Genomic DNA, 27,434 nt, shown 5'->3' with positions numbered 1-27,434 from the left:
AGTCTCTAAATCACATAGCAAGTAATAACACATTTCTATAAGCTGATATTTAAGTAGCCTACACAAAAGGAGCATACCTGTGGCTTATCTGGGTCCCTCTAAGGCTGGACATAGTTTCTTCCAAATTCTGCCTCAGGTCTGCTATGTTCTTTACAGTTCTCATTCTTCTTGTTTCAGGGTCTTCCCCTGCAAGAAATCAACAAAAGTCATATAAATTTCAGTGCATACAAACATGTCATGGTAAACAATTGAGAATATGTACATATGATTGTAAACACATCTGTCTCTTTAACTTGTTAAAAAAATAAAACCTCTTTCTTTCAGTAATAAAAGACACATACATTGAAGAGAGTTCTAGTGAAGCATCCCTGATAGGGCCCTAATCCATTAATGAAACTCTAGATTAAGAGTGTTTGGATTTCTATTTTCTACAATCAAAGCAAAATGCAACCATGGACCACTTGAGACATTACATACTGCCTTTTTCCTCCTGGGCATTTTACATGATGTGGCAAGAAAGAAAGCCACAGTAAATCTGTGTTTGGAAAGATCCAAAACTACTGTTACAGCATCTCTTCTGTATGCAATTAATATCCAGGCTCTTTCAAAGTACTCAAAGCATCTTTCTTTAACTGTTTGGTTCCTGAAGTAGTAGATTATTCTTAATTTATTTTACTTGGGTTAAAAGTCAAAACATTCTAAAGAGGTGAATCATTTATATAATTATGGAATTAAGCAGCCTTCAGCAGGGATGCAACAAATGGGACCCGAGGAGCTGGTCACAAGTTGCACCGGGGAGATTACAATTTTTTCTCTCAGAGTGGTCAGGCACTGGAATGGCTGCCCAGGGAGGTGTTGGAGTCGCAGTCCCTGGCAGTGTTCAAGAGGCGTTTGGATGAGGAGCTACAAGATAAGGTTTAGTGGCTTGTGGTAGCACTGGTGACAGAAGTACAGTTGGTCTTGTGGGTCCTTTCTTTTTGACTCTATCTATGACAAATTTGAAGCCATACCTCACTTTGTCAATACTCCTCAGTATCATCATCATCATCAATTACACTATCATGCAGTCACTGGACACTTCTCTAATATTTAACTCCAGATTCCAACATTCCCATCCAGAAAAATCTTCTATTTTATTTCTAGAATTTTCATGGCATTGAGAAACTATTTCATCTTTGAGCACATCCATCATGAGATAGACTTGTGAATTTAAATTCAACATTGTACAAATTTCAAGATCAGAAATTTAAACAGACAAAATACTATGCAACATTATAATATTCCATGTTTGTAAAATGTAAAATACACATGAAGATTGGTATCTAAGTTGCTGCATTTATCATTCTGTTCCGTCCTTATTCATCCCATGTTTGTATGTGGATTTATACAAGTATAAATTCAACAAAGATGACGTCTCTGAGGAAAAGCATGGTGTATCATTTAAGTGACAGAAGTAGAGGATGTCTGGGGACAAGAAAGTTGGGAAATATTCAACACGGTTCTAACGAAAAAAAAACACCTGATAAGACAATCTAAATGCAACATCTGTTTGAATATGTGGGTAAAACATACGAAGTTTAAGTTGTATCAAAACCACAAACATTTGTTTCACATGGGTCTACAACAGGCAATAGTTGAATATAGATAGAGTTTATTTCAAATACAAGGGAGAGCCTGCTGAAAGAAGAGGTATTATTTTAACCATGGTTAACTTCTTTATTTTAATTTTTCACTAAAGGATAAAGCCTTTCAGCAAGATGACAAACTGCATTGCTCCTGTGCTCTCCATGTTTCTGTCATCTGCTCACTGCTTACTTTTGGCAGTAAATGGAAACATGCTATTGCATACACATTTTATATACCCTTTCTTTCTTCCCTGATAGTCCAAGGATGTACAGTACTATTCAATGTCCTCTGCAGCTCTGGTACAATGCCAAGCTAGCTTTTGAAGCAGTGCCAGTTTGAGGACTTCCCATCTACCTCACTTGCTGGCTATTTCTTCTGCCCTCTTTGCTGCAGCCAGTATTATTTCAGGAAATGTTGCTGTCCTGATTGTTTTATTGCTGGGAATCAATTCCACAGTGATTTCATGGTCAAACAGTCCATAAACCTCTGGCTTGGTGGCATGGAACTGACAGTGGGGTGGAGACAAGAACTGCTGCCAAACTCTCTATCTTATCTTGATGGCATGCCCATCCACAAGATTTTGCTCCTTAGACATCTGTGTGCACTGAAGAAGGCAAATGCTCACACTCATTGAAATTACCACCACTGTTTCTCTTTTAGGACAGGCATCTATTCAGTCAAGTACCTTGCTGATCAGTATATGCATGGATCCCATGTACTATTTGCAGAGGTTTCTATGCCATACTGGAAACTCCTGTGAGGCAGAAGAGTTCATGCCAAAGCTGTGCTGGAGACCATTATATCCAGTTAGACTGAGCCTGCTGTTGAGAGCCAAGATTGAGCTCAGGCAGACTGTCCAGGACAGCCTTCAGGCAGATGCCTCCTGTGCACACTGTCATCGCTCTTTGTCCCTCTGGCAAATACACTCAAATTCACTTTCAAGAGTGAAAGTGAATCTTCCTGCCACAATACTTATATGGAGGAAAGCCCAGGCCTGTTCCCTGCCTTGTCTCAAACCAGAAGTGAATCATAAGCTTGCTGGTATGAGCCAGTATTCTGTTAACACAGAAAAAGAATCTCAGGGTGCGAGCAGGCAGAATTAAGGCAAAACAGTCATTTACTTCTGTATTTATTTGAGGAACTGAATATAATCTGCATATACAGTATCTTTGCCTTTTCCTTCCCTGTTTATCCTTGCCAGTTGTCCTTCACTGTATGCTAACTCTGCAAATTCCTGCAGCAACAATGACAATAACTGTCTTTTTTAATATACATATTGCACAATAACTAGCTTAACAAAGCCTTCAGGTGTAATTGCAATAGCAAAAGAAAGAAAGAAAAGCATCTTTATATGGCAAACTGCCAAAATATATTTTCACAGAGAATATTTCATCTTCAGACAGATAACATCATAACAAGTAGCACTCTTATCTCCTGGAAAGGTGGAAATTTTGAGGTGTAATCTCTTTTGATGTCTCAGTCACACAGGGGTAATATCAAAAGCATTCCACTACTTTTTCTAAAAGAGATAGAACTGGAATGTTATGATCTTAAAATACTATATAGTGCTGTGTAAGAAATCCCCATTACTACAGCTACTAAGTGCTTTACAAATAGTATTTTTTTCTTTATCTTAAGGTTAGATTGACAGGTTTATGCTTATTAATAAGTCAGAAAGTGTAAACAACTGAACACAGTGCTTGAGAAATTTTCTGTAGTGAGTGTGAGATTCTCAGATCTGACTTGAACCTGACATTATCTGTATTTTCAGGACTTCTCTGTTGCTCCTAATGTACATAAAGTCTTCCACACAGAAGTCCATAGGGCTGATGGATATATTATTCTGAAAGCTAGATACACCTTGTCTGCCAGAACAGACATTATGTGCTCATTGCAGAAGGACTGGGACACAACAGTAAGGTTCAAAGGGATCCCAAATTCTTCCTGACACCCTGTTAGAAGAATAGGCACTGCCATCATGCAGTCTACTCATATTTGCATGCCCTCACATATCAGAAATGGTCTGTAATCTCAAGTGACTCCGCTTTGCACAGAAGAAAAGTCATTCTGCTTCATGCACAAAGAGGCTGGGATAAGAAAGACTAAAACCAGGGCACTGTGAAACTTTCATTCAAAATACTGTTCCTCTTACAAGGATGTCAGATGTAGATATTTTATTGACCTCATGAAATGAAATCTCCTTCAATCACTTGTAGCTTCATCACTTGTATTAAGCATAAACATTCCAAAAAATGTGCCCCCCCCCCCCAATTCTTGCCTGTTAGCAGTGAAACATAACAGCTTCTCTCAGTAAGTTTCTAAGAAACACTGTTTGTTTTTCCATTGAGTGAGATACACATACATGAGATCAAAATAAGCACCTTACAGAAATCAATGATCACATAGGTAAAACTTTTACATTTACTGTTCTGAAGCTTACCCACATTGCACATTTAAAAATAACGTTCATGATCATTTTGGTACTTGTATACATGTAATTACAGTCCAAAGCAGATAATGAGAGAATAATAATTGCATTAATTCTGTGATTTCTCACTAAAGGATTCAAATAATAAGCAGCTCATCAGAGAATTTTTTGCTCTTAGACATTAACTTCATTCACAAATGAGAGTACCATTACCACTCTGCAGGTGGGGAAACTGAGGCTCACAAAGAACAGAGATTTGCTCAAGGAAAGCTGAAGTGAAGCAGAAGGTGAAGAGTTCAGCTGCCTTTGCTAACAAGCTTCTAATCTTTAGAAGAAACATCTTCTAGAATACAACTACAGTCAAACAGTTTAAGAATAAAAAGAGAGCACTTGTTTCATTGACATTTGAAGATGATAGCTTTCTACATTACTTGTACAGCAAACACTTTATCCTGAATTTAAACACAATCAAGGCTGGCACACCCACGAGAAAAGAGCCTCCAGGCCAGACACATGCTGAGTGACCTTGGATAAGCAAGAAGACGTTTCAACCATTCTGGCTAAAGAACAAAGCTCTAGAAATGAACACTTTGAGCACTGGGGGATGAAAAGTAAAGCCAGTAATACAGAAGCCTTTTGAAGAACCTATGGCAGTGGACTTCAAATGCTCTCTGGCATGCACTGATATAGCTAAAGTGTGAAACCCTGGCACTAACAATTCCTCATATATGGATCTAATTATCAACAGAGGGAAGGGAGGAACAGTAATGGATAGTTTGTACATAGGCCAAGACATATTTACTATAAATTGGGATCTTGAATTCATAGTTTGGTTTAAAATTAATAGGAGTGAATGCCATGAGATTAATTTTAGAGCGAATTAATAGTACCTAAGTGTTTCGCCTTAATTTTTTCCAACAGTTTAAGAAAACTACGCTCAATTATTCACACACTGTTGCTACCCATGCACCCATCAAAAATGATTTACACAATTGTCTTTATTTCACAGTCTTTAGAGATAAGAGTAAGCAAACAAGGAAAAAATGACCAGACCCTGTTTTTGCGTCCTATTGCAAACAAACCCAGTTCTGTCTCATGAAATCACTGTCAAGATCAAAAATCTGCTCCGTGCAGAAATGTGCTAATTCATGGGTCTCCTGCTCTCTCTGATTTCAAGACAACATTAACTTACCCAGAATATCAGTATAAAGGACCTGTTCTAAGTCCCCCAGCATCGTTATTATGACATCTTCATCCAGATGTGCAGTTCCTTCACGCAAGCAGCCTTCCTCCTCCTCCTCTGTCCAGTTCCTGCTAGGGAAATGAGCCGTGCACGATACGTTTTCATCATCTGATTTTCCCCTCTCCCGATTATCAATCCGAAAGCCTTCATTTGTATGCCTGTCTCCAGATCTCTTGGAGGTCCTGCTTCCAGCAGGTGACAGTGCTTGAAATGCTTGGGGTGCGGTGAGGCCAGGCTGACAGAGGGAGTGCACTGAGCGTGAGAGTGCCTTGGAAAGCAAGCCTTTGCTCCCAGATTCTGCCTCCTGCTGATGGTAACTCTGGCTGGACTTGGAGGCGTTTCCAAACCAGTTCTCCCTATATGAGTGTCGCCTTTTCTCCCCTTCGCTGATGAGCGTGAGGTTGGTTAGAGACTTCTGCTTCTGAAGACGAACACACCCTCTCCTAACCTCCTTGCCTTTAAACACTGACAATTCAGCAGATCGCTGCATCTTCCCAGCTGTGCTTTGCCTCAGTCAGATTTCATATTTCCAAGATGGGCAGCAGTTCAGTTCTTCAGCATGGTCTGGAGGTGACCATTGCAGCATCACACGCTGCACATCCCAGGGAGCACATCCTTTCACGTGTAATGAAAAGCACAGCTCAAACATGCACTGTACACACTGTAAATGACTAGACAGGCACAGTCATTTTCTTTAAAATTACGCTGCTGTCTCTGCTAAGCCACTTCTCTCCTGTCACATTAATCTGCAGTACTTACAGTCATTTTCACTTGGATTTCTCTCAAGCAGAAGAGAGTTGATCAAACACTCTGCTCCAGCACAGAAGTAATCCCAAAAGCCAACTGTGTTTTCCCCTCTCCATCCAATCACCGGTCTCATCAGAGCGGTGGGCCTGCATCTCTGTCTACGGCTGCTGCACTCTGAAATCCAAAGTAGGCACAAGTGCTATCTCAGGCGTTTTTCCCTCTCTCACCAGATCATGACTGATTCCGGCGCATGGCTCTTCACTTCAGATGGGCTGACACAGAACTGCAAGTACAGCCTCCACGTCAGAGCTCAATAAAGAGCCAAAATTAACCACTGAAGCAAAGCTCTGCACAAGCCTCCTTGCATTTTAGTATTCAACCTGCATTCCCAGATATATGACTCTTCTCTGCTACTGCAGCGAATGCTGCTGGCTGCCATGGCAGCAAACATCCTGGTGAATTAAACCGGAGACGCAGAAGCCTCTGCCCAGTTTACAGTGCCACAGGTTTCAAGACAAAGCTCCACCTGAATGGGATGCCACAGTCACAGACCTAGCTCAGTGCAAATGCTAGTTTTCTCCCTGAAAGGTAAGGATAATGAACTGTTTCTTCCATATCACTGCTACTCCTTGTGCAGGAAGCTAAAAGCAGATTTGCAAATGGACATTAAGCCTTGCAATTTCTCTTATAAATTAGAAAATGTAATTTAAGATTGTAAGGAAGCTAATAAATAGAATACAACAGCAACTACCCAGCAAGAGGATTTATAAAAGGAAATATTTTGTTTCTTTAGTGTTAAAATACACCTTGTTTGCATCTCTGTGAGGTTCATACTCTGGCATGGAATTAAAAGGCTGTGATTAAATTACTGTTTCACAATATTCTGAAGATATCCTATTATAGTAATAGTAATAGTAATAGTAATTTTCATATAAAGCAATTCGATATCATGCCTGAACTAAGTTGTTCAGTACTAAATGTGATTTTTAAATAAAAGATCAAGAGGAACAGAATACTTTACATTTTAATATATACCTTTTCTCACAGGGAAAAGGATGTAAGCCCCAGAAATGGTAGAAGGATAAACAAGAAAACTCCTAATTAATATATACAAATTTCCTTATCTAAGGGCAACTGATGTCATAAAATACTATGTAGAAATCTTCAAACATAGTTTTTTTATATAACAATATATCGCTTCTCTCAAATCCCTACCTGGGAAGCTTTGACAGGGAGGTAACCTTTGAAAATGTCACTGTAAGAATTACAAAGTATTCAGATTCCCTACAGGAATAAGCAGATGTAAAGAGAAGCCTCACTGCACTGCATTCCTTGCATTTCCCCTTCTCAGTGAGGTTTTTAAAGCATTAGAGAAATAAAAGAACAGGGGGAGAAACTTCTTAAAAAATGTTAAAGGAAGGCTGCATTTTTTCCTGGGTAGCCCTCATGAACACAGAACTAACTGAGAAAAGAGTCAGCAGTCTCAAACAATGACAGCTTTCCACACTGAATCACTGGCACATTCCTAGAGAGTCAAGAAGAGAGCCTACTCCCATTCCCCACCTATCCCACAGTCATAGGACCAGAAGAAAACTCTGTCACACTGATATGATAAAGTCTCACATGTTACATCTGAAAAGCAACACCTGGAGGGTTGCACTACTGACATAACACCCAGGGGCTGCTAGGCCTAGTGGCATACACCCATGGTGGCTTCTGCAACCGTGCTCGTGCCCAGGAGCAGTAGCAGCTGGTGGGGCTCCAGCTTTTTGGGCAGCACCAAGCATTGCTCTCCTAGGGAAGCACTCAGCTCTCTGCACAGACACACCAGGCACAGAAGCACCAAACCTGGCCTGGCATATTTAGTTCTCAATGCTATCTACTGCAGCCCAGCTGCAGCATGGGCCAAAGTCCAGGATGGAAATGACAGCTGTGCTGTGTGGGGGCCACATGAGCGTAGCTGGCAGCTATCCTTTCCTTTTGTGTATTCAGAACACAATGAGAGAAATGCCAGGATATGGAGTCATTTGGTCTACTCACACAACCATCATTCAGCCCTCACGTATACAAACATTACACTGCAGCCCTTAATTATAAGAGCATACAAACTTTTCTCCCATGAATCCCACTGCCTCACTTGGTGTACAGATCTATCCTTAGAGCAGATGCACATCTACATTTGGACCAAATTATCAGTGCAAAGAGCTCTGGATTTATCCTCCTGCTTTTACCACACCTCCCTGTAGTCTGTTATTTGACAAAACACAAAACTGCAGTATGGAAATTCTCAGGTTTCTTTACTGAAAAGCACTTTTGTAATGCTCATACCTCCATTTTAAACTGTAGCAATGAATAAATAAATCTTTCTAAACCAACTGCACAGAATGGGAGACTAGAGGAAAGCAAATGTCATGACAGAGCATTATTCCCCAGCCACCCTGCAGTTCACTGTATTCTCCACCCAGCATACAGGAATATGGTTAAATAAAGACCAGCACAGGGAATTTCCCCACTCCATCACAGTCAGCATAATGCATGACACTGTATTTCTCATTTCTTTCATAAAAGGAATTATAAAAATGTTTTTAACCACTAATAAACTTGGGACAACTTCTACTGTCAGATAAGATGTTCTTTGAAGTCTCTCTACATCGTTTGCAGTTGTTCAAATGAATAATGTAATAGATCTGCAAATGCATAACATTATGAGTCTCTCATTATGAGTCTCTTCAGTGAAGCTGACTTGAAAAAAAAAAAAAAAAAAGGTAAACTATTTCCATACTATTTCCAGGTTTTTTTTTTCCTCCAATTTCTCTATTCTTCTCTTTATTTCAGAGAGCACAAAAGAAGCACAGTAAAAGCCTGAAAACTGAATGTTACAAGAATCCTGTCATTGATATTAGCACATAACTCTTCAACTAAATCACTCTTATTTCTGCTTCATCCCTCAGATTTTTTTAATAATTTGCCAGTATTTGTAAATTCATGAATGATTATTTAATTAAACATTTTGCTTTAAGCTCTTTGATTGAGTAAACACTTGCTAAAGCCAAACATTATCACTGATATCATAAAGTCACACTTTGTAGTTACAGTTATGTACCATTTTTGAAGGACTCTTAACTAATTAATCTACTGACATCCTTCTCCAATAAATTTTCAGCTGAAACTGATACGTGTTACAGATACTACATACAGAAATATTGCATAAAAAAGTTTAACCAGCTTAACCCTGGACATACCATGAAAATCAAGAGCCTAACTAGGTTCATTTTGTTAATCTTTTTTTTCGTTCTAAATTTCAAACTCTGTCTGTAACATTACATATACATTATATATCTTTTCAGGGAAAAAATAAAATCAAAACCTGAATAGGCTAATGAACCCAGAACGCGCCTAACCTACTGCATGGGTGATCCATGGCTGCAAATCTGCCTTATCCCAATGATAGCTGGCCCAATGGGTGCATGGGTATGACTGGCACAGTGCCTGCAAAGGTGCTGCAAAGTGTGCAGGAGGTGTTATGCATACTGCATGTGTGCTGCGCTGCTGATCTGCACGTGCACCATGAAAACATCTGGGAGTGCTCTGCTGAGTTGTGGTATATTCATCAAAAAGAAGAGGGAAAAATTCTGAAGCACTTGAGGTCACAGCTGGAACACGTTCCCAGCAGAGACGGAGGAACTGTGGAGAAACCTAGACTTACAGTAGCTCTACCAATAGGCAGAACTGGCTTTAGGTATAAGACACATGGGAAGTTAGCTATGGCAGCAGGCTGGGGACAATCAAAGAAAGGGACTATTCCATTTAACAAGGTAACTGCTGAGGTTTTGTGTCTGCACCAGCCTTACCACCTTCTCCACCTTCCAGCACCAGATTCCTGTCTTATGGCTCTACAAGAAAAAACAAGCCATCACTTGGCCAGTATCAGGCTGGAAATAGGTAGGCTGCTCCAAATGTAATGCCTCCTATTTATCATCATGGAAACTACAGCATCTACAAAAAGCACAAAATACTGATACAGCAAAAACACTATTTTTCAAAACAGTCACCCCCATTAACTGTGCATGTTCACCAGACATGAACAAAAGCCTGATCCCGCACACATTAAAATCTGCACCAGCAGAGGTGACCCACTGTGGCTGTCACTACTGAAACACACCACCCATTGCCTCATTGTGCTCATGTCCACTGGTTGATCTCTATAAGTGATCAGCAAACATCAATCCATGCCAATGGGTACAATTTTTTCCACACAGAGGAATTCTGTGACATACCTTTGCTACATACAAATACAATCCATGCCAGACACTATTTTGTCAGACAGCCTCTCTGTTGCCATCTCTTACATGGCAACAACACAGAGTGGAATACTGGTGGGAAGGTTCAACCTCTACTGCCATACCACCAACATCCACCTATGATGTCATGTGCCAATATAATAAAACAGGAGACATTACTTTCAGAGCATCCCTCATAAGTGGAGAAAGCCAGCTGCACTCTGACTTTGTGCCATCCTTTCATCAGCTCTGAGATGGAAGAGAGGAATGCCTTTTAAAGAAACCAACTGCCTTAGAAACTGAAAGGAAGATGAAGTGGAGAAAAGCTGGAAACTACCCCTAGAGCTTCCTTTCCTCCCTACTTCCCCCCATCACCACTGTCGAGGTGCGGCTGCGAACTACATCTCTAGGCACAGAAAACAGAGCCACGACTGAGACAGTTCACCAGTGGAAGAAGGAAATTCATTTTATTTTAAGAATTTTAATCATTTTAATCATTTTACTCTCATCCAAGTTTTCCTGTGTTTTGGAGAAGTAATGAAACAGTTGTGCTTGCAACATTAGTTTAAGACTGATGAACTGATTTCACCCTGAAGTAGATTAGGAACTCTAATATGACCTGCTTGGCTAATTAAAAGACAGTAACCTTCCGCCAATGGGCAATAACAAACAGGAGAATGTAACTATATCGAAAGTAGTGAAACAGTTCAAACAATTATATGGATTAAGATATCTTTTGCTTTAACATTTCAGCCTTATTCATAGTTGGCTCCATAAAAAAAAAGTAATGACTGATGAAGTATAAAACAGGTGGGACAACACTATATGAACCTTCTCCTACAGCCTGTTAGTAGTTTCCACAGATGCTCAGTCCCTAGCATGATTTTCATTGATCCTTTTTGCCCACAAATATATTGTGCTAGTGTCTTTGGCTACCGATTTACAAAAAGAAGCCTGAGATAATATACAGAATGTGCAGCAGTGGAAAGTTTCTGAGAAAGACAGTAGCCACCTGAAAGAGCTTTTTTCCCCATACAGCTTCACCAATGGCACAGTCAACAGTGCCTTGGTAGTGGTAGTCCACCAAGCAGACAAATATATATTCAGCAAATGTAGTATCTGAGCCATTTATACTGTTACAAGCCAATTATAGGTGACACACATCTGTTTTCCAAAGCACAAAAGCCCTCAACCTTATTTTCTCAGTGATTCTGCTTTGCTGCCTATTATGTCAATCAACTTCTAATACCAGTCTTAATAATCAGCTTAGAAACATCTCTGATGCCTAGTGCCCCTTATGCTTTTTTCTTCTTTTTGATGCTGTTCCATTTCTGTTCAGAACAGAAAAAGGCCAGGAGACATGATATCCTTTTTGATCATTTCAGCAAGTACTGAACTGATTTTTTTTTTTTTAATAATCTCAGTAGATAATTCCTTGAAGCAACCTTTGAATTGCATTAAGTGTTTCAATTTATACTCTTTATACATACAAGACCAAAGACTTGCAGTACTTCTGGATTAATTCAGAATCTTTTTTTTCTTTTTTTCTTTTTACTTAAAGTATTACTCGTGTAAAATAACTTTAACAGGCACTTGTCACCTGCAGGGAACACTTTACTAAGCTTCAGGGTGACATATGTGTTATAAAAGCTGGTTGTGCAAATAAGGGATGTTAGACTTACAGAACTTTTGAAAGAAGTAAGACAAATCAGGACAAAAGCTCCATGTCAGTATGAATCAGCTAAATGCCAAGGCAGTCCCACAAATCCTGGGCATCTGATTTCCCTTCTGGTAGAGATTTAATTTTAGACTGAGGTGTCAAATTAGTATTTTAAAGTGAGTTATATTCTGTGTAAGAAATGCACGACTCGTTCTATATTTATTTGAGTGTTAAGAATTTGGAGTGAAATGGCAAAACTAAAATTGAATCTGCAGGGACAGGATTTCACCTTTTATTCTTGTAAAAGGGATATTGAGAATAAAAATGCTGATTAGAGGGAAAAGGAAAAAAAAACACCAACAAAACAAAACATAACTCTGTCAGAGAGTCCTTTTGAAAGTACTCCCACACAAGCCTGCAATGCAATACAATCCTGATGAAGAAGTCAGCAACGACACACTTTGCTTTGCATCCGTAGGCAGTTATGGCCAGATCCTGGGCTAATGTAAATCAGTAGGTCTCTGCTGACTTCAAAGGAACTATTCCAATATGATTTAAAAAAAAAATAAAATCCCTCACATTTGCAACCTAACAAGGGAAATAAAACCTTTACTCCAGTTTTACAAGGAATTGCAGAACAGAACCCATACCAGCTTAGCTCTAGCAGTAACTTAAAAGTCAGGTACAATAGGAAGAACTTATTCATTTTCTTGTTTACTAAATAAAGATTCATTTACAAAAGAAGATAATCTTATATCATTTATGTTTCAGTTCTAGTGTTATGACTTCATTTGAAGGTCTTAAATGTAACATGGTGTCAAACATACTTAAGTATAATTCCCACGGCTGTTCTGAAGCATTCAGTATGACTCTAACATCCACGTAGACTCCCATCTACAAGAAGGGCCATAAGGAGGATCCAGGCAACTACAGTACTGTCAGCCCAACTTCGGTACCAGGGAAAGTTTTGGAGCAAATCATCTTGGGTGAGATCACATGGCATGTGTGTGGCATCTGGGGGATCAGGCCCAGACAGCATGGGTTCATGAAGGGCAGATTGTGCTTGACCAACCTCATCTCCTGCTATGTCTGGGTGACCAGACTGATAGATGAGGGAATGGCTGTTGATATAGTCTTCCTAGACTTCACCAAAGCCTTTGAGTAAGGAACTGGCTAGAGTGTCATGCCAATGGGTAGTGGTTAATGGAGTTAAGTCCAGCTGACAACCTGTAATAAGTGGTGTCCCCCAGAGGTTGGTGGTGGGCCCTTCTTGTTTACAGTCTTTATCGATGATTTAGATGAGGGGATTGAGTGCACCCTCAGTAAGTTTGCAGGTGACACCAAGTTGGGATGTGGTGTCAATCTGCCTGAGGGTAGGGAGGCCCTTAAGAGGGATCTGGATAGGCTGGATCACTGGGCTGAGGTGAATGGGATGAGGTTCAACAAGGCCAAATGCCAGGTCTTGCACCTTGGCCACAATAACCCTATAACAATGCAGTGCTATAGGCTTGGGGGATGAGTGGCTGGATGACTGTGAAGAGAAAAGGGACCTGGGGGTGTTGACTGATGCTCAACTGACCATGAACTGACAGTGTGCCCAGGTGGCCAAGAGGGCCAACAGTGTCCTGGCCTGCATTAGAAATAGTGTGGCCAGCAGGAGCAGGGAGGTAATCATCCCCCTGTACTCAACACTGCTGAGGCCGCACCTGGAGTACTGTGTTCAGTTTTGGGCCCTGGAAAGACATTGAGGCCCTGGAACATGTCCAGACAAGGACAATTAAACTGGTGAGGGGTCTGGAGCACAAGTCTTATGAAGAGTGACTGAGGGAGCTGGGATTGTTTAGCCTGGAGAGGAGGAGGCTCAGGGGAGACCTCATTGCACTCTACAACTTCCTGAAGGGAAGTTGTAATAGGGAGGGGTTTGGCCTCTTCTCCCAGACAACAAACAGGACCTGAGGAAATGGCTGCAAGTTGTACCAGAGGAGGTTTAGATTAGACATAAGGAAAAACATTTTCTCACAGAGAGTGGTCAGGCACTGGAATGGCTGCCCAGGGAGGTGGTGGAGTCGCTGTCCCTGGCAGTGTTCAAGAGGTGTCTGGATGAGGAGCTATGAGATCTGGTTTAGTGGCTTGTGGTAGCAATGGTAATGGGAGGATGGTTGGACTAGATGATCTTGTAGGTCCTTTCCAACCTTGTGATTCTATGATTCTATGAACAGTAACAATGACTTGAAACCCTCACGAATACCCATTTTCTGCAATGATGAAGGGGCAGAATAGAACAGAAGGAACCAGTTCAAAGAACAATTGCTATAGAGTTATACCAAGGGAGGTTCAGACAAGACAAGGAAAAAATTCTTTACGGCAAGAATTGTTGAATGCTGGAACAAGCTTCCTAGTGGCCCCACGCCCATCAATGTCCAAGAGACATTTGGACAGTGCCCTCAATAACGTGCTTTAACTCTTGGTTAGCCCTGAAGATGTCAGGCAGTTGGATACAGTGATATTTGAAGGCCTCTTCCAAATGAACTGTGCTATTTTGCTCTGTTTTGCATGTGAAACAGTAACTCTGCATGATCCAAATTTTATGTGTACTTAAAGCCACCCACAAAGTCAGAAATATTATTTCAGTGCACTGTAAAGCTCCTGGTAAGAAAAGAAAATATAAACAAAGCACACAGTTCCAAAACTGAGGTTTTTCTGATTTTTTGTCACTTACCAGATATCTCCTCTAGGCACTGTTTGGCAGTCTTACTGAATGACAAATCCATTTTAGTAGGACTGGTGCAGGTATCAGCAGGTGGTAAAGAGGTACTGTCATTTTCTGAAAGAGTTCTGAAAAGAAGCGAGAAGGTGGATTATCATCATCTGTTGTACAGGTATTAATGGAAACAAACGCTAGCTGCAGCTCTAACTGAAATTATCCTAGGTAAAGACATATGGTGAAAAAAACATGAATGTCACATTCTTACTGCATTAGTTTGACTCCAGTTAGACAAATTTGGAACTCTGTCTCTTCAAAAGCAACTCAAGAGCTTAAGCTGAGAAGTTTGGAACCATTTTTTTCTTTACGTTTATTTTGCAGGAGGAGTCAACCAAATATAGACAAAATCCATTTAAATCTGTTAAGTCACATAGTTAGACATATATAAGGGAAATGAAAACTTGTATTTGATTGCTGAAATAATAAGTGAGAAAGGCCGTGTGTGAAGAAGCTTAGGCAAGAATGGAATGCAAATCTGACTCAAATATTTAAATCTATTTGCAGCTTCTTTTGATAATGCTCCTTATATAATTCAGGGAAAATGGAATAATAAAAGTGTTTCTATTTACTTACTAACAGATAGCCCATATTTTCTGTGTTGGCATATTTCTGTGGATATCAATGGTAAATTATAATGGGTACACTTTGTGGATACAGTTATTTTCCACTGCATAATGATGCGCAGCAAAAATACACCAATACATAGATTATAATATAAAACTTAACAATTATTATCTCTTCCTAATGAAGAACTAGATGATCTTCAAGGCCCTTTCCGGCCTAAGCCATTCTGTTATTCTGTGATCTCTCCTACCCATGAACTATTCAATCATGATGACATTAAAGAGCAATCTACCCCATTTGTATACAGTAAAAGAATGCAACTGAAGATAATACCAGCTACTTTTCAAAATAAAATGGAAAACATTCTTTAGCGACAGATGCATTTTCTCCAGTTTTTCTGACACGAATAACACACTCAGTCTTCTGATTCCTTAAAAGAACATTTTGAAATATTTATATCTCAATTTTAAAGCATCACATTTATAGCTCAAGTCTTAAAATTCACAACTGTGTTTCTAATGACCAACTAAACTGTCAGCACACAAGCATTTAACTTATCACTCAAAATAATTCTATGACAATTTGTGTCATAAAATTACTTTCTTGTTCATGCACAGACTTCTTCAGTACTTCATGGCAGTAACTGAGGGAACAGATATATATATATATACAGTGGAGCAAGTTCTGTCATGTTGAGATCTGTTGATTGTAATCCTTCCAGTAATTTAACTCTGACTTTACTTAGACAGAAACAGAAATATGGAACCTGTGCACTCCTTATCTCTTTCTGAACTTCAGAGGTTTGGGAAACAAACAACAGTCCTCTAACAACTTGTCTACTATTTCCCTTTGCACACTTCTGGAAACACAAATGCAGCACACAGTTCAAGGTTAAACATGTCCTACTGTCTCTGAATGCGATTTTACATCTACTGTATGAGGACAATGATCTCAGTAATAAAGTGAAATCCCTCAGTCCCACCGGCTTTCCTTTCTTGCTTCAAATAATCAAAATGCATGAGGGACATGTCTACTTTCACTGAATGTAACTTTGAGGGACCATGAAAGCTTTGTCTGGGCTTTATGCTGATGCTTAGCGCTGGATCAGCTCAGGACAAAAGGTCAGTCCAAAATTACATCTCAGAAAAGGACATAATAATGGTAAAGATAATCAAAATGTTCTGCTCTCTTTTCATTAATCTCAAAAGACTATGTTACAAGGGCTGGTGACAGAGAAAGGCTGGAGTTAAGAGGAACACTAGAAACGTGCAGGCTTCTTTTAGTCTTGCACGAAGGGCCCTCAGCTAGGTGAGAACAGTTGAAGCATTTATAGCCACATCCATAAATGTATATGGACCTTACATCAGTCCACTTCTATGTAGAAGTAGAAAAGACTTTTTCACCTTCTGACCTTACAACATTGCATGCCTGACTGTGTAACTGTTCATCAGTCTCTGCATTAGCCCAGACAGGGAATGTAAACTCCTCACTGAATGTCCAAGAGCCTTATATGCTACTTTCTATGGGAGGATCGAAATGATCTATTCTTATTTATTTGTCTTTCTGTAACTAAAAAAAAAGATTAATTGATCTGGATCCTCACTGGACACCAGTATCCAACATTTCCACTTCTCTATCTAGTGAAAGGGGAAAAAGTTAAATGAAGAATTTCAATGATCTGGACTGTCCCCTGTCAGATAGTATTGCCTGTATAGTCAACAAAGACAAGTACATTACTCAGTACTGACTATATGGTATATATTTGTTCCTGGTAAAAGGGATGGATTCCCCTAGAGGTAAAAGAGCACAGATAAGGAAAGAGTGAATTACAGTAGATAAGAAAACTTCAGAATGAGTGCATCTATTCACCTGACATGAGAATGAGTAAAAGTTTTCATTTGTTCACATCTCAGGTCAAATCAAACCTTCCAGAGATATTACAAATAGCAATTCAAGCACATTCCTGCTCTTTATGTTTTGTTTGTTTGTTTTCCTCATTTTTAAATACCTGATACAGCTATAATCAGGAGATGTTAAAAAACACCATGAAATTTCCATTCCAAGTTTTAGAATCTGATTGGCGGGCTGAACTACAGCACAAAATCAGTTTCTGAGGTATAAAATACCATCAAAATCTAGTCTCAAACTCAAAATAATGAAGAAGTAATATCACATAACACCACTAATTCAAAAATGTTTGATTTAATTTTTAGAAAGAAGACTGTAGAAACACAAAACCAAATGCAAATGCAATGTGGTTTTCTTAACTTTACAGGCAGCCTGAAACAACAGATTTAAGAAGCATGAAACATTTCTTTTATATTACTTCAGACTTGAAAGTTCAAATATGATGTAAAATAAATTTGATTTGATAGAAAACACATTATAAAGAAACTGCTTTACTGACTTTATTCAGCAATTTAATGTTTAATTTAGTAAAAACATCAATGATTCTAATTATCCAAAGTGACAATAGAAATCTGACATAAGACTATGGATTTTGAACGCTGTAAGTTTTGCTTACATAAGAAAAATAGTTATTTGCCAGCAGAAGCATTGGGCCAAAAAGCACCTGCCCAAGGACTGTGCTTGAGTAACCCAAGGACGAACCCATGGACAGGCCTCACCAACACACCTTTCTCTAACAGGCCTCCACCCGTCTTGCCAACAGCCAGCACTTCTGCAGCAGCCCTGCCTTTGGTGCATGATAGCTAAGGCCCTGTCTTTTTTCTGGAGCTGAGTTTAGACCATGTGGGTTGAAGATGTTCCAGTGGTGAAATACTTCCAAACAAAATCATGCATCTCCTGGGGAACAATGATGTCCAGGTATGGACAGGGCAACTGAAACATCAAGTTTATTTTGCTCAAAGACAATCACAAGGTGTGATACTTGGATTACTCATGTAGGTGCCTCTTTGCTTGGTTCAGTCATCTTAGTTTATTTAAATAAATAAATAAATAAATAAAAGGTGAAATTGTGAGAGTTGCCTTCCCCTGTATTCCTGACTGTTACTTCTTTCTGTGGGTCATAGTAATCTGAAGCACAGATCATTCTCCAGGCAAGCAAACAGTAAATAAAATATATTTTCATTTACCTCAGACATGGATCTTCATGAATGGACCTCTATCCTCTACCTGTTTGTAGCCCACTGTAGCCCCTTTAAAAAATAATACTTGCATCTCTCACGTCATCAAGGAAGCTGAATAGATTTTCAGCTTTTTCAAAACACCCTGTTGACATTTCTTCCAATGATGTGCATCTGCAGTTTTGGTTCATATAAGCAGCCGTCATGAAATCAAGACAATCTGCTTTCTATTTTAATCACAGCAATCAGAATAAGTTTATCCCCAACTCACTGAAATAAATACATGTTACCTATTTGTAAGAGATTAAGACACTCTTAATGGGACAAACTGTTCTCAATCACACCTGCACAAAGCTCATTCAGTTTGATTAAAATGATTGTGTACAGAAGTAATTAAGAACAGAATTTGAAACACTACTTAATAATTTGCCTTTAACACAGTCAGTAATTTCCTGTTTCTAACAAAATAGCCAACTTTTGATAAACACAGATAACACCAAAGATTTGTTTGGTTATTGCTTGACATTTCACACGATATCAGATGAACATACTGCTTTTCCCCCACCCCCCGAAACAGCTCTTTGAGGTGCAGCTGTCTTGAATGTGTATTGCTGTCAGTGCAACAGACTGGCAGGACCACATCTGCAATATGAGTAGTTTGATCACCCATGTTCAAGACATGTGAGTTAAATTGGAAACAGCTGCAGAGAACGGCTACTTAGAAGATCATGGGGAGGAAGAAACTCTTAGAGGAAACAAAACAGATGATTTTGGTTTAGCCTTACAAAAGACAAGAATGCGGATAAGCTTATTCTCTGATGCATTTTAAAAGAGTGATAACAAATTCAAGTGAGGGAAAACAAAATTTTAAGCTAAAGGATAATATTAACAAAATAATAAATGGAAGTATTTGAATTGTGTGGCTTGTAAATTATTTCTAACAATGAGATGAAGGAATTACTGAACAAAACTTCCCATTGGAGTAGTGAGGATATCTAGCATAAGATGAGGTTTAGTTGCTTTATGATGAGGGCTTACTGGGCTGCCAGTGACAGAAGACCAAACAGGACTCAGAATATCATTTTTGGCCCCATTTTACTGATGATTCAGTCAAAGGAAGATGTCTGCATGACAATGTAAAAGAATAACTTCATCTCACAAACAGTGGGAAACTAAGTTATCAAGCTAATGTTTTAACTCAGTAATTAAGTATGTGCTTATAATGACTTATTCCCCTGCTACCTTCCTTCCTACCTCTGAATTCAGCTCCTCTACACTCGAAACTTTTCTTGCACAATTACTTTTAAATCAAGCATGAGAAAATGGGAGGATTTTTCTAAACACTGATGCTGAGTGACAACATGTAGTGCTACCTATGACTGGGAAATATTGGTAGTGACTGTTGCTTTAATTTCACAGCACATCAATAAAGCACTGCAGTATAAATTTGAGTCATCATATTTTTAAGAGTTGCAATATGCTTACTAGCACAATCTATTATTAACAAACACAATTAACTGATTAAACACCCTTTACTAATAAGTTAATTTTAACTCCACAATCAATGACTTCAAGTCACTAAAAGTAGACACAAATATGGTTTCTACAGGCCCTGCAGGTGCTGTGTTACAAAGACCCTTGAGGAGTAGTTTAATTATTTCCTTAAGCTGGTACCAAAACATCCTGAAAAAGCAGCTGGAATTTAATTTCACAGTGCCTCCAGAGGTGCAACCAGATTATATCCTCCTTTCCATCTGTCATAGCTCTGCAGTTCCTATGTGCCCTTGAAGCTATGGTCTAGTAATACAATTGTTTTAATTATCATACAGGAAAGGAGATGGGAAGATTTTAGTACCTGGTAACATGTTTCTTTATTATATTTACTTTCTCTGCCTCTGTACAGTGAACACTTTAGTCCTCTCCAAATTATAATTTAGATGAGAAAGATGGTTTAGAAGCCATCTCATTCAGCATTCTGCTCGAAATAGATCCAGTTACACAAAGTTACTCAGTTCTTCATTTGTATTAGCCCTTTCTGAGGGCAAAGCTTCCACAACCTGTCTGGGCAATCTGATAGAGTCTCACTACCTTCATGGTGAAAATATTTTTCTAGTACTGAATCAATGTTTCCCCTGCTGTAACTTGCATGCTACCTCTCATTCTATCATCCTGCATTTTGAAGAAGAGTCTGTCTCTGCCTTTCTTTCAGGATAGCAGTCAGCTAATCCTCTTCAGTAGCTTCTAAACTTTCAGAATTTAAGGCACTAAATACTTTCTGAGTTCTGCAGCCTCTGGGATTTGGGCACTTCAAATTCTATATTCTAATCATATGAAAGAGACCCACTAAGTTACTGCAGCAGTGACTACAGGAACCAATAAAATAAAACTGTGACAGTTCATGTGATACAACTTAATGCTCTACTGAAAAATTACTTTAGTATTTTAGCAAGTCCACAGAAAATGTTAATTGCCAACATTTCACATACTTCTGAGTTTGAGATGATTTATGTCAACTAAGCATTTATATTACGGAGTAAGCTAAGATTTGCATTACTATAAGGACTGTTCAGTTTTCCATTTTATCGAAACAAAATAGTTGTACATAATTTGACAAAATAAAGCAATAATTGCAAACAACAGGCACTTGTCTGCAAGAGAATGTCTGAAAGTACCAGTTATATTACACTTCTGCGCAATATATTTGAAAGCTAAGGACTCTTAATACTAAGCAATTAAGTTGCTGTTATCCTGTTAAGATTTTAGGCAAAAGATTCAGACATGTTGTTTGCATTTTTATGTCTTCCCTATTTTCAGCGTAACCTAGTAAGCACTAAGCTTCTGTATTACTCTTCTCTGACTAAAATTTAAGCAACACTAGGAAGATAACTAAATTCTACAGCCAATTTTGATTTAAGTCCAAGGGATTCTGGCAGATGGTGTAATTTCCATTTTCCTCTAATTCTGTCTGCATGGAAGAATGTGTAATTTAAAGCAGGGGCTGGTTTACTTCAAAAAAAATTATACACCCTCCTTTGAGTTGTTTTTTCTGCTGCATCTTTCTTATCAAGCTTTCTGGCAGCCAAATTACATTTCCTTCAGCCTGCCATAAATCCATCGGACCCTGCAGGCAAGTTCAGAGAGGACATTAAAGGGGATGTAAATAACACATTCACAACTGCATTTGAAAATAAATAATTACTTTCTGATGAGGATGGAAGAATTTAAATTACATCCATTTAGATTATGTCAATTGCAGTTTTTACTGTTGCTAATCTTTGAAAAGAAGTAATAATCCCATAAGAATTTCCATGCCATGGTGTTTAAGAGGCATAAATACAGTGTGTATCAGATAGCGACCAAGCAGGAAGAGTGCAAAGCTGAACAGTGCAATGTGTCATATCAGCACCTGCTAGTGAAACAAACTATTCTATCTGCTACCCATTAACACTGAAAATGTTCCTCTTGAGGCCATGAGCGCTGATAACTATTACAGTATTCGGTACTCATGCCAGTCTCGAAGAAACTCTTTGAAGTAATTCCTTTTATTCACAAACCTACACTAATATCCTCAGAGCTAATAACTGATCATTGCCAAATATATGGTATCCACAGATATCAGCAATAAAACAGAAAAAACATTTGTCTATTTGGCCTTGTGTTAATAGCCTATACTAACTACTGTAGTGTTTGGCAGTTGGAACAATTCTGCAGATTTCTGAATAAAATGAATTATATTTTTTATTAATTTATTTTGAAACTTTTTACAAGGACTACAATAGATGTTCACTGAGAGTCAACATTATTTCTAGCTGTTAAAAAGCCTATTAGTCTGAATGTTGATTATTCTTTATTACCTCATTGATCTATACAGCTGTTCCAGTAGCTAACAAGTGTACCAGAAAATACCAGGTATAAATTATTGACACCACTCAAAAAACATTTATGTTTAAAAGCAAGAAAATGTAAATATAATGCCACAGCTTTGTGTACACTTCTACTTGCTGTTTGTCCTCAAAAATAAATCTGCTGACTTTGGAAATATGACTATTTTATCCTTGGTTATATTTATATTTATATTCCTTTGTGAAATCATCGTGTACTATTACAAAGCCCTTGAGAGTTGTAAGGAATGCAGTTACTGTGTATTTGTGGGTCAGATTTGGCTTTCAGTTACAGAGATACACATTGAAAAAAACTCATTAATGTTGGCTTATTACCCTGGGCTTATGGCATTCTGAGATCAGACCTTGGCTCAGAGAAATTTATTTTCATGTGAGATTTAACTTCAAATGCATTCCCCTTTACTGCTTCTTTGAAGCAAACAGAAGATTATTAATCCCAAATTTTGCTGGAAGATGCAAGCTTATATCACCCTTTATAATTCCAAATACATTTTTCATCATGATGAAGCTTAAAAGAGCGATAAGGTTTCTCCATCAAGCAATGAAATGGCATCAATCTGTGGCAACATTGCCATTAAGTAACAAAAGCATCTGAAAGCAAAACATAGCCTCCTTTTCTCTCTCCTTATATATACAGTCTAACACATATGTAGGCCATCTTATGTACCACCCTGCAAGCGGCTGTCTCACTGCAAATATTCCAGCCAGCTATACTGAAACCTTGCATATTTAGTACACTCAGTAATACATTTAATTGAAACTCAGGAGGCTACCCACTGCATACTAGAATAAATGTATCTTATATAATGCCTTTGCCCTTCCCATGTGATTTTCAGAACTCCTTTTGTTCAGAATTAACTTAAACAATTTATCACTCATCCAGATTGGTTTTGAAGCTATGTTTAGTTGTATGTAATGATCTATATACTCCCTCAGAGCCTACTTCATCATGTCTTTATTCTTTAGCCAAGATTATCTACAGCAATACTCAGTAACAAAAACTGCCAGTATATTTTGTTTAATAACATATTTGTCATTTTATCAGATGTTAAATTTACCCACAACTGTAGCTGAAGCTCTCCAATAGTTGACATCTGAAATCATTACTCAAAGCTGCTTGCCAGTCTTTCTACACTTACTCTGTCTTCTAGTTTGTATAACAATGAAATCTCTCAGTTTCTTTTGGTTGCTTTACTACGTAGCAAAATAAATTCAGACACAGATCAACGCATTTAACTGCACATTCCCCTATTCCAGAGCCTTGGCCAGCAGATCACCACCACTAAAACTTATACTGCCTCTGAGGAGTTAACTTACATCTCGTTCACATATAAAAACTAACAGCCAGCAACCTTTTCTCTCTGCCCAAAACACTGAAATGCTTTTGAACGCTTGTGAAAGTTTGTATAAGATTTTTCTTCAAATATCCTACAAGTTCTGTCACATACTCTGAAAACGTCAGCAGTTTATTTTAGGAATCCTTTAGAAAAGGGTGTATTTTAAGCAAACATTTTCAGATATCAGCAAATAAATGTCGAGGTTCTTAAACTGCACACAGGAATATTCTCACTGGAAACCTGACTCAGCCACGACCTTTTGAAAACAGAGCAGGAAACTTATAACGTGACTTGGATTTCCAAACACATTATCCCAAATTTTAAATGGCAAATATTTGTGATGGAGTGCTTTCATATAAAGTAGAGAATCAGTGCTCCAGGGGGAAATTTTTTGTTAAGCAGTATTACTTATAACATAATATCAGAAAAACATGTGTGATGTTGTGACAGCATGTGGAACCTGGGAGATAAGAAACATGACAGTGCGATAGCTCATCACGTTCTCCATTTTAGCTCTCTTCTGAATGGTAACACAAAACAAATTTTCCTGAGTGACCTTACCTATAAATGAAAGGAGCTACTGTGGCAGTATTGGGGTGGCTGTATTGCTGTTGCTGAGGAAGTTGGACAACACCATTCCCTGTGCTTTGGCCGCTGCTTGTTGCTGTGCCTGACAGGGCTGTGGAGGGCCCGGGGGTGAGAGCAGTGCTTGGTTCTTTCCCTTCAGAAAAAGCAAGCCCACAGGAAGGAGAAGCCTTCTCATTAAGTTGGGATTTAGGTGTTGGTTGGGACTGGTTTCCTTTTGTAGTCCTCGGTTTCTCAGCCTCCTTACTTCCTGCACACGCAGATGAAGCACTCTGCTTTGCTGTTGGCACCTTTGATCCAGGTTTTGGGATCCCACTAGAAGATGGTATTAAACTTTCCTTCTTGGCTGTTGCTGTCTTGCTTCCCTTTGGGATTAAGCTTGCAATTTTTGAGCTCTTCTTTGTAGATGTTTCAGTGACCTGGTCCTTCTCTTCCTTGACAGTTTTCTCAGTGCAAACTTTATTTTTGTCCCTGTTCTTTTCCTCTTTGTCCTTTGGCTGTAGCAAAGACTTTTTATTGCTGAGATTTTTGCTTCCAGCTTTTGGAGGAGTTAACTTCGGTGATACTTTAGGACTGCTACTAGTGGAACCGCCGCTGTTCACCCCACCACTTAGCACATCCACCTCACCACTCTCTGAAAAGGTGTCATCCTCTCGCCCGCTGTCACTGGGCCCTGAGCTCAGCGACAAAGGGGGTCTCAAAGCAGTCCGAGCATTAACCAGCTTGAATTTTTCCAGCATAGATTTTTGTCCAGATGAAGGAGGCTTCACGCTTTCAGAAGGAGGTGGCTTAAGCCTGTCTGAGGATGGAGTAGGGGAGGTTGCGGGACTGGGCTGCTTCACAGACAGCATGGTCGAGGTTGCGCTGTGTTTGACATTCATGGATTTGCTGCGCCAAGGCTTGCTGGCACTTGGAGAGGGTATGGCAGAGACCTGCTGCTGCCCAGTGCTGGTGGGATGCTGCACGTTTCCATTCATGCCTGCAGATGGGTGAGGGCCTTTTGGTGAATCTGCTTAAAAAAACAGGAAGAATGACAATGGTATGATTATTCTCTTGTCTCCTGCCTAAAGCTAACAGCATATACCCCAGCATAAAAAACACATTCACGTATAAACTTTCATGAATCAATGTATATATGATTTCTAATAAGTATGTTTTACACATGCACAAAATATCCAAGAATACATCATCAAAAATGCCTTTTCCCACCATTGTTGTACTGTGTAATACATCCCTCTATGAGCTCAAGCGTGCCTGAAGATGCCTGACTCATAACCACCCCATTATACAAATTAAACCTTTCAATGTAAAGATTTTACCTTTTATAAATCCTTAAAAAAAAAATAATCCAATCAGTTGCTAATAATAAAAAAATGTGAAAGACCACAGGAAAAAAGAATGCTACAACATTGGAAGAAAATGAATAAAAAACAGAGAAAGATGACTGTTTTGGTGTTTATCTAAATATATATATATATATCATAGAATCACAGAATTGCTTAGGTTGGAAAAGACCTTAAAGATCATCGAGTCCAACCACAACCCAACCATGCTACCCTAACAACCCTCCGCTAAATCATGTCCCTGAACACCACATCCAAATGTTTTTTAAACACATCCAGGGATGGTGACTCAACCACCTCCCTGGGGAGCCTATTCCAGTGCTTAACGACCCCTTCTGTAAAGAAGTTTTTCCTGATATCCAACCTAAACTTACTCTGGCTCAACTTGAGGCCATTTCCCCTCATCCTGTCACCAGCAAGACCGCCTGGTGACACCCCACTCTCGCTGTAAGCACCTTTCAGATATTGGATGAGAGCAATAACGTCTCCCCACAGACTCCTTTTCCCCAGACTGAACAGCCCCAGTTCCTTCAGTCGCTCCTCATAGGGCATATTTTCCAAGCCCTTCACAAGCCTTGTTGCCCTTCTTTGGACCTGCTCCAGCACCTCAATGTTCTTTCTGTACTGAGGTGCACAAAACTGAACACAGTACTCGAGGTGAGGCCTCACCACTGCCGCGTACAGGGGCAGGTTGACTTCCCTTGCCCTGCTCACCTTAAGCTGAGACTACAAAACATGTAATAGAAGAGCATATAGAAGTTTCATATAGTAGAAAAACTATGCTTGATGTTTCACTTACACAAGAGGACACAGTTATACCCTGTGGCTCCCCTGTCTAAATAATACAGCAGATGAGGACAGAAAGGACATATCTGCCTTCAGCGCAGAATCTGAAGTTGTGTGCAATTTCCATTTTTTCATTCTCAGCCCTTAGGCCATTGTATAGATTAGACTACCCACCTAGAAGTCTTAAGGTCAATAATATAGTAAAAAGGGGATTTTGAGCATCTTGGGAGAACAGTTTTTTTTCTTTAACAAATCGAATGAACACATAACAAAACCTACTGATCTAAATAGAATGTAAAATAATTTTGGTTTAAAAATAAGTAAATAAAAATCCAAACAAAATTAACACCATAGAAATGTAACAGCCCCTACTTGATTAACACTATTACCAATTGCACTCCAGAAATCAAATCACTTCCACCTTTTACAGATGTCTTAAGTGCCATCTGCCTTGAGTATTCTATGTGCCCTCAGCTCAATATGCAAACTCCACACCGTTAAATGAATTGCAAAGAAGGTTTTGAGAATATTTTGAATGCTGGGTCCAGTTGGTTGGCAGCAAAACATTAACTGACATGAGTGGCCTTATGATGGCTTATTTTTCTGGCTCTAGGCAGCACCACACATACAGAGCTACTTCACTGTGCTGCTTCAGAACTGTTCCCCACTGCTCGACTAAGGCAGGAACTGTGGCTGGGCCCCTGCTAATTTCTGGTGAGCCTCAGATCTTGGAACAGAGCCCGGGGTGAACAACAGCTGTTACATATTAATACAGCCCTCAGGCTTCCTTAATTTATATCAGGGATCAACCCTATGGCTGATAGCCTAGGACTGGGTGTGTATGAGGACCTTCTTGCACATATGCGCTGCCTTCCAGTAAACATGCCTTCATTACACAGGAGGATTGGGGTCTTCAGCTATCCCAGCAGTACTGTAGTTGAAAATTCACCTAAAGTACGTGCAAAATTAATGAAGAATAGATGTAACAATCTGTGCACAGCAGGATGCCATTGCGTTTTCTTGAATTAATTCTGTTACACTTGTATGGCTTCAGGCTGTTAGTTTTACCAAGAAATAAAGCAT

General features: G+C 39.1%; 1 protein-coding gene across 14 annotated transcripts in view; it reads right to left on the bottom strand.

Annotated features, from left to right (window-relative positions):
• NAV3 (neuron navigator 3) overlaps positions 1-27,434 on the bottom strand; it is a 492,511-nt gene that overhangs the window by 97,941 nt on the left and 367,136 nt on the right. For 12 of the 14 annotated variants that reach the window (XM_015857110.2, XM_032443702.1, XM_015857027.2 and 9 more), the window contains 3 exons: positions 24,199-25,234; positions 14,704-14,819; positions 78-186 (listed from right to left, as the gene is read on the bottom strand). In XM_015857110.2, coding sequence (XP_015712596.1) covers positions 78-186; positions 14,704-14,819; positions 24,199-25,234 — 1,261 coding nt within the window. The remainder of the gene's footprint in view (positions 1-77; positions 187-14,703; positions 14,820-24,198; positions 25,235-27,434) is intronic. The other 2 variants (XM_015857045.2, XM_015857082.2) reach the window with 1 other exon arrangement.

Source organism: Coturnix japonica, chromosome 1 (assembly GCF_001577835.2).
Source record: "Coturnix japonica isolate 7356 chromosome 1, Coturnix japonica 2.1, whole genome shotgun sequence".
Lineage (NCBI taxonomy): Eukaryota > Metazoa > Chordata > Aves > Galliformes > Phasianidae > Coturnix > Coturnix japonica.
The sequence above is the reverse complement of the archived record's forward strand: the minus strand, read 5'-3'. Positions and strand labels throughout refer to the sequence as shown.